At 39.0% G+C, this 16,735-nt stretch overlaps 1 protein-coding gene across 3 annotated transcripts in view; it reads left to right on the top strand.

Moving 5' to 3' along the window:
• Positions 1 to 16,735, top strand: part of tmtc2a (transmembrane O-mannosyltransferase targeting cadherins 2a) — a 181,997-nt gene that overhangs the window by 127,536 nt on the left and 37,726 nt on the right. For all 3 annotated transcript variants that reach the window (XM_043709687.1, XM_043709689.1, XM_043709688.1), the window contains exons 5-6: positions 7,532 to 7,617; positions 8,573 to 8,757. In XM_043709687.1, coding sequence (XP_043565622.1) covers positions 7,532 to 7,617; positions 8,573 to 8,757 — 271 coding nt within the window. The remainder of the gene's footprint in view (positions 1 to 7,531; positions 7,618 to 8,572; positions 8,758 to 16,735) is intronic.

A 16,735-nucleotide genomic window follows, 5' to 3' on the forward strand; every position in this document is an offset into this window, starting at 1 on the left:
ATGTTGTGAAACTTGAAAGGGTTCAGAAAAGATTTACAAGGATGTTGCCATGGTTGAAGGATCTGAGCTACAATGAGAGGCTGAACAGGCTGGGGCTGTTTTCCCTGCAGCGTCGGAGGCTGAGGGGTGACCTTATAGAGGGTTACAAAATTATGAGGGGCATGGACAGGATAAATAGACAAAGTCTTTTCCCTGGGGACTGGGAGTCCAGAACTAGAGGGCATAGGTTTAGGGTGAGAGGGGAAAGATATAAAAGAGACCTAAGGGGCAATGTTTTCACACAGAGGGTGGTGCGTGTATGGAATGAGCTGCCAGAGGATGTGGTGGAGGCTGGTACAATTGCAACATTTAAGAGGCATTTGGATAGGTATATGAATAGGAAGGGTTTGGAGCGATATGGGCCGGGAGCTGGCAGGTGGGACTAGATTGGGTTGGGATATCTGGTCGGCATGGATGGGTTGGACCGAAGGGTCTGTTTCCATGCTGTACATCTCTATGACTCTGTGACTCTAAGAGCATAACACTCTACTGAAGGCCATTTTGCTCCTTCCGATCTACAGACCCAGAAAATAGCACCGTTTTATTGCTGTACGAAATACTGCTCCAGGCCAACTTAATACTTATAGCTTATATTTTTAAATCTTCAAGTCACATAACAGTCCTGACTGAAAAGTGAAACATCACTTTTTCATAATTATGTGTTTTAAAATGCTGGAACTTCTTCCCTAACAGCACTTTGGTTTATTTGCATCAAATGGACTACAGCAGTTCATCACTCCACTTCAATTCATTAGGTATGATAATTAGGAGCTTACCTTGCCATATCCCATGAAGGTATGAAGAAAGGTATGGAATTGTAACAGATAATAAGAGCTTCAGGCAATATTCGTCTGGAAATTTTTTTTAAAAATGTTACACTTTACAGTAGACTTTTACTCCTATTGTGCAATAGTACAGGAATATTTATTTATTTTTAAATTACTAGAGTAACATTTCTTTATTTAGAATGATAATTTGTCTATCGATGATTTAGAATTTTTTTTCAATGTGATAACATGTTAATGTGAGGAACACTGATGTAGTGCAAATTTGCATAATCATTTGAACACATTGTCTGGTACCTTAACGATTTCAATAACTTATTTCAACAATCATTAATATATTAGAACTGCCAAAATAATTAACTGGCATAGTGTTCCATCCATGAAAAATGACATATCAGAATCATACAGAGAAAACTCTGTCTATATATTCTCTGTCTGTCAACAGTAACTCTTCAGAATATAGACACTTTTCATCTCTGTGGAGTACTGACACTGCTTTTGGTAAATCCTTACCTCTCTTTATGTAGACATTTCTTTGCTCTCTATCTATGAACACTCATTCTTCTTTCTGTATGGACACTCCTGCCTTACTGACTTCAGACACTTTCATTTGTGTCTGTGAACACTCATCCCACTGCCTATAAATACCACTTGCCTTCCTGCATCTGTCATTGTTGACTTTGTGAATTCACCATTCACTACTTGTAAACCCACAATTTTATAATCTGCATTAGTCATTTCTTTGACTTTGGGTTCTAAGTTGATAAAGGCAACTCTTCCAGATCATGAAGTTGTACACAGTTATCCAGCTATACGTTTCTTTAGTAGACATATTGAAATGTGACATTATGGGTTAAATATGTTAGTCTGTGATCTTCATGTTTTTGAGCAGTTAAGCATTTTTAAAGGGGGTTTCATGTTGGCGGGGCATTCACACAGGAGCTTTTATACAAATGGATGTATACACATTAATTTAGATTTTAGTTTGCAGTGACATCAGTACCTTGTGGTTTGCAGAAACCAAATCAACACAAAAAAAACTGAACGATTCAACTCTTTCATGTCACTATAAATAATGAGAGTTAAATACACAGATCCCATATTATAAACACTGCCCAACTTTAAACATTGTAATAATTTAACATGACAATCGTCAGCCCATGCTGCCTTTCATCCTCTAAATGATTTCACTGGGTGTAGTTTGTACATTTCTCAACGAAGTGTTAATTTCTTTCAAAAAGGATGCACAACTCACTGCCTGTATTAAAACGCAGTGTTGTGCATGTGTAGTTTTTTTTAAAAAACTCTTCTTTAAAGTTCTTGTCACGAAGCATCACAGAATGTCCTACAGAAAGAAAAGCAAAAATGTGAAAGTACAGAAATGCAGACCTATTTACTGTAGCTTTCTTTGCATCCCCTTCCCCCAACTCTTGTTCCTGAAGTTTTCAGCAGGAAGCTTTTCAGCAGTTGAGGGAAATATTTAGATTTACTTTTAGGAGAAGCAATTTGAACATGAAAAAAATGTGGAGTGAAATTTATATAAGCACCTTATTATATCTTTCAGAAACACTCTAAGACCTTTGATGGAAAATTACTTGTTTTCACTTGTGAAACACAGCAAACATTTTACACATCTTAGGCAGTATCTAAAGAACTTGCAACTGACTTTTATTGCCAATATACCAGTTGGTGTGATCTTCCAGGAGGTTGCCTCCTAATTGGCCAAACACCTTCCAATTACGAGAACAGTAGGCATGTTCCTGTGTCTGCAGCTTTAGAAGAATGGCAGCCCTATTGGCAGATGTAGTTGTTGCCTGTGTAGGAGGGGACCACATACCCAGGCCACTGGTATGGAGGAGCAACTTTGCAACAGTTTGGCCTGAGGGTATGTCTACGTTGCAGCACAAACAGTGGTGACTTGGGAATGTGTTGCTGTCACCAATCCTTTTTCTATGCTGAGTCTAAGGGTCTGTTTATTTAACACTGATGGAAGGTGCACCACCATTGTCTTAACGAAAGTCTTTCATAATATGTAGTTTAGGCGAAAGTGAGGACTGCAGATGCTGGAGATCAGCATCAAGATTAGAGTGTTGCTGGAGAAGCACAGCAGGTCAGGCAGCATCTGAGGATGCTGCCTGACCTGCTAATATGCAGTTTATTGCATTATAACAATAAGTACAAGATACATTGACCAGTTAGTCCAAGGATGACACCTCTGTCTCCATCAGAACCTTGTATTAGTTTGCTTTCTTTCCAGCAAAAATGTGTGAAACTATGACAATCTGTGACATCATCAGACTGGGTGAAATGTAATGCAACTTGAACATTAAATTTTCCCTACTATTATCGTTAAGGGAGCTATGCAGCAAGCTCGGTATTTCTTGATGCTTCTACCCAACCTCATGATCCTCTGTTTTTGGTTGAGAGGCAAATGCTGTTCAGAAAAATGGAATAATTCCTTGTTCATCTCCAAACTATGCAACACTTTAAAAAAAATATTCAACTTAACCACTGAAATAGGCAGAAGGACCTTTGATTTAATGTATTACCTAAAGCATTCCCTTGAACATTTCAGGATTAAGCATTACAGCATGAGTCAAACTTGCACATGCACATCATTCCTTCAAGGGATTAGTGGGGGCCCCTTTGAAAAAGCAAGTATTTGATTATTTTAAAGGATTCTGTTACATCTGTTACTTTCGATGCAAGTGGGGAAGTATCCTGAGCGGGCAAGTTGGCAGTGTTGAGAAAATGCTGGGTCATTGGTGTTGGGAATTGGGGTGGGTGAGGGAAGACGTGCAGGCAGGCAAATGCTGGACAAGGGCTTTGCTTGGGGTGAGTCCAGTAGCAGAATTAGAGTGGGTATGATGTAGCAGAGAGAAGATAGTAAGACTTAAGTGGAGTGGAGAAGATCATTGACCATCTTCCTACAATGCTGGGCATTTTACCTGATGGCTAGGACTATGGGCATCTTCAGACCATGCTGGCATGCCCGTGTAATCTAGTGTTATGGTCACCACTCCTAGTCCTGAAGAAGAGGACGTCCTGTCTTTGCACTACCTCATCCAGCAGAACTTCTAAGATTCTGCCTGTAAATTGAGATTTCAGTTTCCCAATATCTGCCATGTCAGTGGCAAATGGTGTAGGGCAGTTCCTGAGTGACAGTATTTGTCTGGATGCACAACTTAAGTTTAGAGAAGACATGGTCACACAGGATGCTAGTGAACTCCTGTGTATCGGCTGATTGGAGAGTTGTTTCCAGAACAGTATGTGAAAAGATGGGGCCAGAATTGGATGTGAAATTAATAGGCCTTATGGCAGCATTCCCTCCAAAAGTCTCAATGCGACTTCGACTTAGCCAAAACAAAATGTAAATTCAATCCATGATTTGTAGAGAAGCATGAAAAATTCCATTCCCTATTATAGATGTATTCAAATCCTTAAAGGGAAGTAATAAGGCTGGTCAATTTCAAACAATGCCTTGGATGCAATGAACCTATCTGGCTCAAATGTTTGATCACCAAGTTTGTCACTGAAGCTAACTTGTCTCCAACTTATCTTTGCCAGATCTGTCATCTTGGAGCTGCTTTGATCCCAGAAAGACTATCAGATTTCCCATTCCTGCAAGGAATAATAGTCATGAGTCGCTAATAGAACTAACAAGCATGTGTTTCAGCTCTCAGTAATAAATCTGCAGTTACTAGGAATTCCACCTGCTGGCATGTTGAGCAACTTAACTAATCACTAACGTATGTGTACATTCATAACATTGTTCTGACCAGAGATTATACTCTAGTGATGGGGAATTCTATTGTAATGCCCAAATGGCAGCAATAGAGATATTCTAAGTTTTTTGCTGTTAAGAAGTTATATATTTCATGTACATTCTTTCTTAAAAAAAAGGACGCTTGCCATGTATTAAAATGAAAGTTATCAAACACAGAAAGAGCAAGTACACTACTTCCCGGGATGTCCAGTAATTATCAGAACAAAGGTCAGCTCATCAACTTTTGGACTGCAACACTCCTTACATTATGTGAACATTGCAGCCAAGAGAACACAAATGGTTAGTAGATGTCGTGCTACCTCAGGCAGTTCTGGACAAAGGAGACTATCAAATCCCATTCAGTGACTTCATGCAAATTATTTCATAGTAATTTGCTATAAAATTCAATGTTTTATAACAAAGGAAAATCAAATTCAACTTATTAGCTTAGTGCCTTACTTAAGTGATATTAATTGATATTAATTAACTGACTCCCATTCTGATATATCTTGGTAGATTTGTCTTTTATTCATCAGTCTGTTTGAAACAACAGAAGAGAAAGTAGCTCCACACTTGCTAAATACCTGCCTCTGATCACAATATTTCTGAAAAGTCTGATTTTTTGAAAGAAACCTGTGCTTCAGCAGAGGAGTGAACCAATTCCTAGTTTACAAGTGTTACACAGTCACAAGCAGTCCAACTGATTCAGAGCCTGTACATGGATAATTCTAAACACAGCAAATTGGTAGAATTTTACCTGGACATTGATTTCCAGGTATTTATTTCATGAGAACTAATTCTGATGGTTTTGATCTTAAGCAATTTGCCACTTGTAACTCCTCTTTTTTTCCTTTTTTCTTCCTTGCATGATTCTGTGTGTAAATGTGTATCGCAAACCAGTCTACTAGGTTTTAAATGCAATAATAAACACTGCTTTGTAACAACCCTAAAGATTTTTTGTGAATCATTTTAAATTGCTCTTCACAAGGGATGTTTATTTAAGAAACCATCTTTTCAAAGAGAAAAGAAAATAAGAAACAAAAATAAAAAAATACACTGTTACACATGAAAGAAGAAAACAGTAAGAGTAATTCAGTTAATCTCTCCCTCTTGTCTATTACACTCAATTAGAGGTGTAAAGTTTCAACATCATCTGGTTTCTCAGAAACTCTTAGCATTCACCTGTACCTGTGTTTTGGTTTTTGCCGCTGTTTACCTATTATTTACTTATCTATGCTATTTAACTCTGTGATCTGCCTGTATTGTTCACAAGACAAAGCTTTTCACTGTGCCTTGGTGCATGTGACAATAAATTCAATTCAATTCAATGCAATCCTTGACTTACCCTATAGTTGATGGATATCTACAATAGAAAGTGAGCATGCTGGAAGCATTTAGAGATAAGTGAGAATCTGTGGGGAGGCAAGTAACTTGATATCTCTGGTATAGGACGTTTATCCACTGGAACATTGCCAATCACTTGTTTGACATTTACATGCATTGTCCTCAAACTAGTTCTCCAGGTTATGATGCTGGTGCTGATTTTGCATGTCTGTTTTCTCATCAGTTTGGTGATGGACACCTGCCTTTAAAGTTAAAAAACACCTCCACTGAGTAGATTGGAACATGTCAACTAACTTGATGTTCACATTATCCAGTCCAAATCAATGTACCTGTTTTACAGGATGTTGGTTGCTTAATTAAAGTCCTTGTGAGTGACTTTGATAAACTGACTTCCATTCTGTAAAACTGAATAGCAGGATAGTATAAGTTGAAAGCTTACTTCCAGCAACTGTTTCCTACTTTTGATACAAATGCACTTGACAGCTTGATTCCGGAACTTGCACATGAGCTAGAGGAAGCCTGGTTATTGCATGCACAAGAGTTTTGAACTTTATTTTTATTTTTAAGAATTAATGTATTGTGTATTGCTATATTAGTTTGAAAATTGAATAAACTTTAAGATAACAGATTAGATTTATTTCATATCAACATTGGTCATGTTGCTGTGTGAATGAGATTACCACGGGATGAGGTAAAGATAACTGCTATAACAATGAGATGACCCAGACATTTTGATGCTAATTGACAAATCTCGCGGATAAGTGTTAATCTGTAAATAAAACAGATGCTATAGCAACAAAATATTTGTAATGACCAGTAGAAATCATGTTATAGGAATGAGGATGCCCAGATATTGTAGGATGATCTGAACTCTTATTAGAACGGTCTGTACTAAAATGACAATGGCTATTTATTTTGTGTTTTTTTCCCCTTTCAAGGCTTTCCCAACCATCAATAAATTTGTTACAAGATAAAATATAAAAATAGTTAACTTTCTTTAGCCACACTAGATCCAGATTATTGGTGCTAGGTTCTCCTGTTAGTGTCTGCAATAGGCATAATCTATGCTGATCCCTGTTTAATGTAAATCTCAATGAAGATCCTGTCTAGTTGCAGTTAGAATCTCATTTTGCCTGAATTGCACCTGTACAAAAACAGTGGGACAAGTGAATATCAAAGGAAGAGGGAAACAGATAACAATTCTGAGGCCTGTGCTACTGAAGACAAATGCACATCCATATGACTTTGGGCATTGCTGACAATTATGACCTTGCACCACAGGGACATGTGGACTAACATGACACAGGAACAGTAAGAAGAATCAGCTTTCCAACTCTCCTGAGATAAACCTTTGCAAAGATCATTAGGCAGTGTGTTTCTGTTGCTGAGCTTGATAACCCCAGGTTGATAAAACAACACCCTGCTGTTGTCAGTTTTGCACTGTACCAGGAATATTTTCTTTGCATGTATTTTGGTGGTAGTCCTTCTTTTAATCCTGCCCTTCTCCAAGTGATGCATTCATTCCCTAAGTATTCTGTTAATCATAAATGACTTGATCTTTGTACCAACTATTTCTACAATTTTTTTTATTTGTCAGAGGGCTGCTTCTACAGGAAAATGACCGGTTCTCAGAGGCCTTACATTACTATAAATTGGCAATTGGTAGCAGGCCTACCCTGGCATGTAAGTAACCACCTATCGCTGTTGAAAACATTAACAGACTTTTGCATTTGAAAATAGCTAATGAGCTGTATTGTTTAACAAAACAACCACACTATCCAGATCTAGGGCATTAATTTAAAACAAACCAAATGTAAGTTGGTCAACACTCATTATGATGAACCAATTAATGTGTCAGTATTGTAATTTATGGTTATTCCTCTTTGCAGTAATAGCGATGAAAGCTTGATTTCACAACAGTGATGAAAGCCTGATTTTGCTCCAGTTTCTGCTCTTGTAGCTGAAAATAGTTTTTGCTGTCAATTTTTTTTATATATGGGAATAGTTCTGGTGTTCCAATTTTCTGATTTTTAACTCTTTCATGTTTTCCTGCTGAAAATCCACACAGCACTCAAAACAACGCAAGGCCAGGCAGAAACCACATTTTAAATGGAGAGGCTTAATTATTTTAAGATATTTATTCCATCTGATGGTTAATAGCACAGGGTGCATTGTACACCAGTTGGTTGTGCCACACCTCTCAGTGCAGTGAAGAGCTTGAGCCATGAACATTACAGAAGCAAGACTTCCCTAGAAAGAGGATAGTAGCTTTGGTAAATCCAGGAATTAGATTAGTTACCCATCTGTTTTGGGAAACAGCAGTTGTTAGATGTACATAAGCACAAGATAATAATGTAAATATTTTCCCATTCTTAAACATGATTTGTAAATCAGCTCTGCAAGTTGCCCAGTCTTTTCAGATGTTCAACATAATTCTGAGTGCTCCAATAATTGAGCCTTTTAATTTGCCTTTTATGTGTACATTGATATTCTCGTAATCAATGGTACCTTTGCCAATGCTTGGTAAAAGAAATTCCAAACTTTAGTGAAAAATGTCAATTGATATGCGCAAGCATAGAGAACAGAATGTTTTTGCTCAATTAACATTTCTGACAGTTATTTACTCCTTTTCTTGCAGCTGCCTATCTGAACACTGGGATTATTTTAATGAACCAGGGCAAGTTAGAAGAAGCCAAGAGAACCTTTGTTATATGTGCTGACATCTCAGACGAAAATCTCAAAGACCCTCATACCCACAGGAGTTCAGTAACGAGCTGCTTATACAACTTAGGCAAACTCCTACATGAACAAGGACAGCATGAGGTAGGAATAGATTAAAAGTACAATGGTAACAGTGAACATGTAAAGTATGTTCCAAGAGGAGCAGGCCATTCAATCATTCAAGACTATTCAATCATTGAAGAAGAAAATGGCTGAATTATGTGTGGAATATTATAGGTCCCTGACTGATATGGTCTATAGTGAGGAATCTGGGAGAATCACATGAAATGTCCAGTGAGGTCTTTCTCAATGTCGGGATAACTAGCTGTATTTTATGACTAAGTTACAGAAGTCGTGTGGAGATTCTTGCTGGGAAACAGTGAGATACCTATTAACAGGGGTTATTGCTTGTTATTGGCCTCATTAACTGCACATCTTGCCTCATTAATATGTAGCTTCCTATCATACCACTTGCAGCAAGGAAAACAGATGCTGAGAACTCCTGAGATGAAAATCAAAGCGGGACACCAAGCATTTTCAGCTTGCTGCTTGCTCCGCCATCTTGGATACCCAGCACCGACAGATCAGGGCACGCTTCAGGGCTGCAATCACCCCACGTTCTTGGAAGCTGGCAATCAACACATGCCAGCCTCTGTAATACCTTCCCAATTCACTTGCCAAATGCTTCAGCATTTGAAAGTTGTGCAATACAACTGCAAGAACATTTCACATGCAGGGGCAAATATCGGTCTGCCCTACCATCCGTTCTGGCACTTTCTGCCTTCTTAGGAGCCTTCTGGAAAAAGAGAAAAGAGAAGGATTGAATCTGCTAAGAATGGGTGGCACAGCTGCTAGTATTAGTGTTGATCTGGGAAAGGTGTTAAGGTGTCCTGAGCAAGTGAATAGACATTGCAGTGACCATTCAGGGTTAGGAGAGCAGGGTGTTGGCTGGGTGAGAATGAATGAGGGAACAGTTGGCATATAATGGTCAGAAGCAAAAAGGGGACATGAGATAGCTTTGGCAAAAAGGGGTAAAGATAATCCAAAAGGTTTTTATAAATACAATAAAGACAAAAGAGTAACTAGGGAGAGAATAGGGCCTCTCAAAGATCAGCAAGGCAGCTGATGTATGGAACCACAGGAGATGGGGGAGATATTAAATGAGTATTTTGCAACAATGTTTACTATGGAGAAGGACATGGAAGATATAGAACATGGGGAAATAGATGATGACATCTTGAAAAATGTCCATGTTATAGAGGAGGAGGTGCTGGATGTCTTCAATTGCATAAAAGTGGATAAATCACCAGGACCTGATTAGGTGTACCCTTGAACTCTGTGAGAAGCTCCATTTCACCATCCTATTTTGGATCCTTTAGGTACCTGCCTGTAAAGCAAGTTACCAATTTCCCCTTAACTGCCAAGTCTGGGGAAAAGTCATGGACTTTGCAGAGCAACTTTGGGCTGACAGTGCTTGCCTGGGTCCACAGGATGGCGTAAATGCAAGTGATATTGGTCCACTCAAGGATAGCTGAGCAGTGACGAGTTCTTCTGCTTATGGCGAATGGCTTAGTATCAGTCAAGAGGGACGCCATAGGGGTGGGTTCTTGGATAAGGAACACGCTTGGGCCAATAACATAAGAAAACTTCAGAGGCCTAACTGAGAAAGACTCATGATGATACTTAATGAATTGTACACTTAGACAAAAAAACATAAAATTCAGCCTTATATTTTAATTTTATCATTACCTGAAATATTTAAATATATCACTCAAACTCACACACAGGGTGGAATTTTCAGCATCTTGAGGGCATCCGCTTGAAGGTAGAAATGGCATTTAATTAAGCAGTGTGATGGCCTACACAAACCTTAACACCACCAGACTTAGCTCTGAGCAAGAAGGCCCATGGTCAAAATTTTCACTCCACTGTCAATTAAGACTCTTAAATTGCTAATCAGGAACCATTTGAGGACCTCGGCCCACATTGCAAGGACCCACGCTGCTTGAGATGGGCATGTCAACATGCTGTCTTCCTGGTAGCTGCTACCCTGTGGCTAGTTTATCACATTGTATAAGGGGTGACTATCCTTGAACAAATACACTCAGTTCCTGATTGAGGGACTAGACATTGGGTAGGATGCCAACTGGAAATTATATGCCAGCCCCCTGTTTCCAGTCATTCTGACCCCTCTCTTCTTGACTCCCAACTTGAGAAATCTGATTCCTCCCTACTTTTGGTATCATTTACTTTGTCCTGTGTCCTTGGTGATCCTAGGAATCTGATAGATACAGCCACAGCTTCCTCCATGATGTTGCTGAGTGCAAAGTGTGCCTGACTTCTCTTTTGGCGGGTTTCGCAGGGCAGGGCTTTCACTCCCTGAATAGCCACTGGTGGCCTTCCTTGGGAGATGTAGAGAAAATCTGGGATTCAGGGAGAGCTTGCCAATTGGCTACAAAGTTGGCTTGACATTAGGAGACAGAAGCTGGTGGTGGAATGTTGTTTTTTTCAGACTGGAAGCCTGCAGCAGGTGGTGTTCTGCAGGGATCGGTGTGGGTCCATTGTTGTTTGTCATTCATATAAATGATTTGGATGAGAATATAGGAAGAAATGCTAGTAATTTCGTGGATGACACCACAACTGATGGTATAGTCGCCATGAGGAAAGTTATCTAAGATTGCAAAAGGATTTTGATCAATTTGACCAATAGGACAAGGAGTGCAGATGGACTTTAATTTAGATGAATACGAGGTGTTGCAATTTGGTAAGACAAGCAAGAGCAGGACTTGCACAGTAAATGTAGGGCTCTAAGGAGTGTTGCAGAACAGAGAGACCTTGTGATTGAGGTACATAGTTCATTAAAAGTTGTGTCACAGCTCAACACAGCTAGACAGAAGCTGTTTGGAATGCTTGCCTTAATTTCTCAGACTGTGGAGTTTAGGAGTTGGGATACAGGATGTTGCTGAGGCCACTTTTAGAGTACTGTGTATACCTCTGGTCGCCCTGCTATAGGAAGAATATTATTCAATTAGAAAAGATGCAGAAAATATTTACAAATTTGTTACCAGGATTGGAGGGTTTGAGTAATAAGGAGAGACTGGATAAACTGGGACTTTTTTCACTGGAGCATAGGTTGTTGAGGGATGACCTTATAGAGGTTTATAAAATCATGAGGGGCAGAGATAAGGTGAAAACAAGGTGTTCTTTTCCCCTGAGGTGAAGGGATTCAAAACTAGAGGGGGTAATTCTAAGGTGACAGGAGAAAGATTTGAAAGGGACCTGAGGGGTGACTTTTTCACACAAATATCACATAGAGGGTGGTTCATATGTGGAATGAACTGCAAGAGGAAGCGGTAGATGCATGTGCAGTTACAATATTTAAGAGACATTTGGAATGGAAAAGGTTTAGAAGGATATGGGCCAGACAAATGGGATTAATTTAGTTTGAGAATCTTGGTTGGCATGGGTGAGTTGGACTGAAGGGTCTGTTTCTGCACTGTATGATGCTATGACTCCATGGGCTTTGTAGCCAGGACTCAAGATCCCCAACATTTCAATAAGATTTTGGCCCATAATTGGCACAATTAATCTTTTTTAATCACATGCTAGATATCAGTTTGAAATCCAGGTTCATATGGTCCAATTGCAAAATATTAAAGCACCACAGCTTTAAAAATGATAAAATATTTATTAATATGAAGATTTTATATTTTCAATTTAGATAAGGAGCCAATAGTATTCATAAAACATTCTCATGAAATAAATTTTGTTTCCTAAGTGATATAACCAATTACCAATTTTTTGGCCTGAAGTCTGACACCAAAATTCATGGTACAGCATGGAATGTGCATGGAGGAATATGTCTGATATTTGTCTAGAGCAGACCTTTTGATGGTGAATGCCACAAAAAGTTATTGAAGATGTATAGCTTACTGGCAATCTTTCTGGATGTTACAGAGATCATCCCCTCTCAACCCAAAAAAACAAATTGCTGTCATAACTTGCTCAAGTCAGCATTAAAGTTGCAACTTGGCTGATTAGCCTGACCTTTCACCTATTCCAAGATTGTTAAAGTAACTATGTAATTCGATATCAATGGAATGGTTACTCGTGTATGATTATTCCAATACTTTGGATGGAGATTTAACAAGGAGAGCAAGCTAATAAATTAAAAAAAAAGAGTGCCAGGATTTATGCAGATGGTTAACTTCCAAATGTTATGTGTCACATTAACTATTGAGCGATTTTCTTTCTACTCTAACATTTTCAATAATGTAAATGTATTAAAGAATTTTACTTGTTGGGTGGGCATTGATTTTTATATTAGACACAGAACTCTGCTATGCTTGAGAAAAATAACTGGCAGCTAGCAGTACAACTTTGTTCTACTGGCTTGCACTGATTAAAGCAAATATCTGTCTCAAACTGGTATCTCTTGCGCCTTGCTCTCCTGTGTTATGCAATGTCTGTCTCCTGTGTTGCAGCAGGATCCAATTCCTGAGCTTATCTGGATTATCCTGCATAAATATCTTTAAGCAATCAATCAAAAATTAAATACACAGTTAAGGAAGCAGTGGATAAAGTTTCAGTGCCTTTACTGAAGGTATCACTACACAGCATTTCAACTGAGAAGTGATAGTTACATGCTGACAAAAATTATTGGGGGGGTGGGGTGGGAAGGTTCATCATTGTAAAAGGGGTCCAATTGGTCCATCGTCTCACTTCAGAAGCAATCTTTCTTAGTTGCACACCCTGGCTCTTTAAGCAATGCTTTGTTAGTTCCTTATCATCAAGTATCATCCAATTTCATTTTAAAATTATTTATGGAATCAGCTTCCACACTTTTTCAGTTAGAATGCTCTTGTTCTTTTGCCAATGATTTCAAAAACCTGGAGACTGCACAGATCTTAACTGATGGGTGACACCAGGCCCCATTTTTGAGAGCTTTTGCTGATAGGGAAAGGATGTTAGGGCACAGTTCACGTATCAATAAATTTGATCAGGGTCATTTGAATTCAGCGCTACATTCAAATAATCTTTGTCTTCACAAGGGCCTTAACTCGGAGTCACACAACTTTAGGGCAGCATCTGATTTACATCTTGGGTTGGTAGGCCCAACTTCATCCTACACTCTCCACCCTGGAGAAGAAATCAGGTCTGATGAGGCATTTTCTTCCAAAGCAGATACAGCAAGCTGGAATATTTTGGAGTCATGCAGGGCAGATAAGGTCTGTAGAATGCCAATCTATTAAACCTGTCAATGAGAGTTGAAAAAATCTTTCTTGCAGTAGCTGTTGTCATTGCATTATGGGACTGTTGCTCTACCATTAGTGTTTGGCTGATGTCCACAGCTTATAATCATTGCAGCAAAGGATATGGGAGTAGGAACTTCTAAGTTCATAGTTTAATTGACCAAAAGATATTATAAAAGGATTTGCTGCATTTGACAGGTGATGAGATGTAAGCAGTGAGGGCCTAAAAATTAGGGAAACAATTTTGATGAAGTCCCAGAGAATGAAACTGTGCACTTTAAACAGCCCACCTCCACCAACAGCAACCCCTGTGGCAATTTCTGATGTGTGTCTAGGATCAGCAGACCCAATTATACCCCTCACCTGCCACCTATGTGTCACAACCAGGACTGGTGAGGATCTTTCTCTCAAGGCAGGTGTGACAAACTGGGAGCATTCTTGAATTGTGCTACTTGTCACAGGACCAAAATTCTGCTCTTAAATTTGTGATGTCTGACTATTGATCCATTTGCCAGTGGGTATACTGTTCCTCCATCTCCTCCATCAATGCTTCTTTCAACTTTGAAGTCCTTGATTTCATTATCTCTTAAACTTCTCTGTACCAAGGAGAATAATCCAAACATGTTGTGCACAATTTTAAGCTCCAGGAAAGATGGTCAGAGAAAACATAAAGGAAGGAAAGTTTTGCAGAGAGGGTTTATCGGATTGTTATCAGGACTGATAAACTAGAGTTATGAAGAGTTGGAAAAGTTAAGATTGCTAATATGGAACCTTTCATGCAACAATGGCCTGATAGGAACTTAGTCTGCAATATTCACCTCAGGAATAACGCTAGCCCAGCGGCTTTTGCCTGCAGGCTCTTTCTGTGCAGAGGTGTATTGATTTCCAGTCAACTAAAACCCGTGAGCTGGACGGGATGCCAGTTAGGAGTTGGCAGCTTACTGCTTAAATTCAACTGAAATGTGAATTTCAAAATGATCCAGGTTTCCCAACTAATGACTTGGTGCTCATTGAGGACAAAATTAAAAATAATCTTTCAACACTCCTGATAATTCATCATTTCCCATTTGAGTAAATTCAATATTCAAATCCTGGTTTAGGCATGAATCCATGATTCAAACATTATGCCTGACTATTAGGTGAATTTACAGCTTATAATTTTCAACTATCCCACCTGTCTCTAAGCTAACCTTTCACCCTCAATAAACTTGACTTGATCCAAATCTCCAATGTCGATATCTCAGCATGCTGTAGGTCCACCTACCCGTCACCACATGTGCTTGTTAACTTGTTTTTTGCTTCAGCAGCGTATTTAATTTAAAATGTTCGAGCTGTGTATTGTCTACATGGGCTTTCACCTTCTTCGTTCTGCAATCTGTTCCAGCTCTACAACAGTTAAAGAACACTGCATTCCTGAAAATCTGATCTTTTACACATTCACCAATTACTTCACTCCACCCATTGGCAGCTGGGCATTCAGCAGTCAATGGATCATAAAATCAGAAGCAATCAGAGCAGGAATAAGCCATCTGGTCCATCGAGCCTGCTCCACTTAACAATGAGATCATGGCAGGTCTTTATATGGCCATTGCTCCACTTTTCTGCCTCTTTCCCATAATCCATAACTCTCTCATGAAACAGCTATCTAACACAGTATTGAACATATTCAATGACCCAATCTCCGCTGCTGTCTGCGGAAGTGCATTCCAAAGATGAATGACTCTCTGAGAGAAGAAATCTAGGTCCTGAGATTTTATTCTGGCCCTAAACCTCTGTACCTCTCCATCTCACATCTGCCCAGTTATAATCCTTACGGGCAGTGAAAAACCAAACTAACCACATTTATTATTTTATTCCAAAATTACTAAGTTACCTTTAAGATTTCACTTTTTGTAAATTTTATCTTCACACAAATCAGCTCAAATGCAAATTACGCCTGAATTAATAAGCAAATATGATAACATTTCAAATAAAAAGCTAACTTTGACACAAAATAGTTGATGCAAAAAATGCACACTTTGCACACTGGTATCCCCTCTTCAGCTGACAGTATGACAGTACTTAGCTACATGGGTCCACGATATGCTGTTTCCGAGGGTAGGTCAAGAGTCTGTTTGATGACAATTTCCATCTTTAAATTTAATCTCTGATATTATCATCAGCAATGTGGCCTTTCCCTTGGTTCATGACAGTGGTGTAGCTTTCCAAAGTTGCTTTTCAACCAACTATTTGGTTAATGGTGTGGTCACTTCTGGAAAAACACCCAGCATTTTAGTGTCTTGTAGCTATACAAACAAATTTCCAGATTTTAGACCATTTTAGCCAGACTCACATGATACTTCCAATAGCTCCTGGCACTTCCAGGGAGGCAGTGGGATACTCTTAATGTTCTGGGGACATGGATTCAAATCCCACCATAACAGCTGGTCACAATTCAATTAAAAATCTGGAGTAAAACTCTAGCCCAACAGTAACTGTGTGATCGCTGTTCCTCATTGAGAAAAAAAAATTAGTTTGCTAATATTCTCTAGGGAAGGAAATCTACTGTTTTTTTTATCTGGTCTATATATAACTCTGAATCCACTGCAACATGGTTGCTTCTTAACTTGCCTCTGGGCAATTTATGATCGGTAAATATTTTGGCCTAGCCTGAGATGCCGATAGCCTATAAATGGCCTTTAAAAAGTCATGCCAAATAGAACAGAGGAAGGGTCACTCGACCTGAAACGATAACTCTGATTTCTGTTCTGTCTTCCTTTTTCCTTAACTGGGAATTCTTCCACTATTGTGTTAGATAGATGTCTTTCATTGCATACAGCCTTTTCCCA

Source organism: Chiloscyllium plagiosum, chromosome 19, assembly GCF_004010195.1.
Source record: "Chiloscyllium plagiosum isolate BGI_BamShark_2017 chromosome 19, ASM401019v2, whole genome shotgun sequence".
NCBI classification, from domain to species: Eukaryota; Metazoa; Chordata; class Chondrichthyes; order Orectolobiformes; family Hemiscylliidae; genus Chiloscyllium; species Chiloscyllium plagiosum.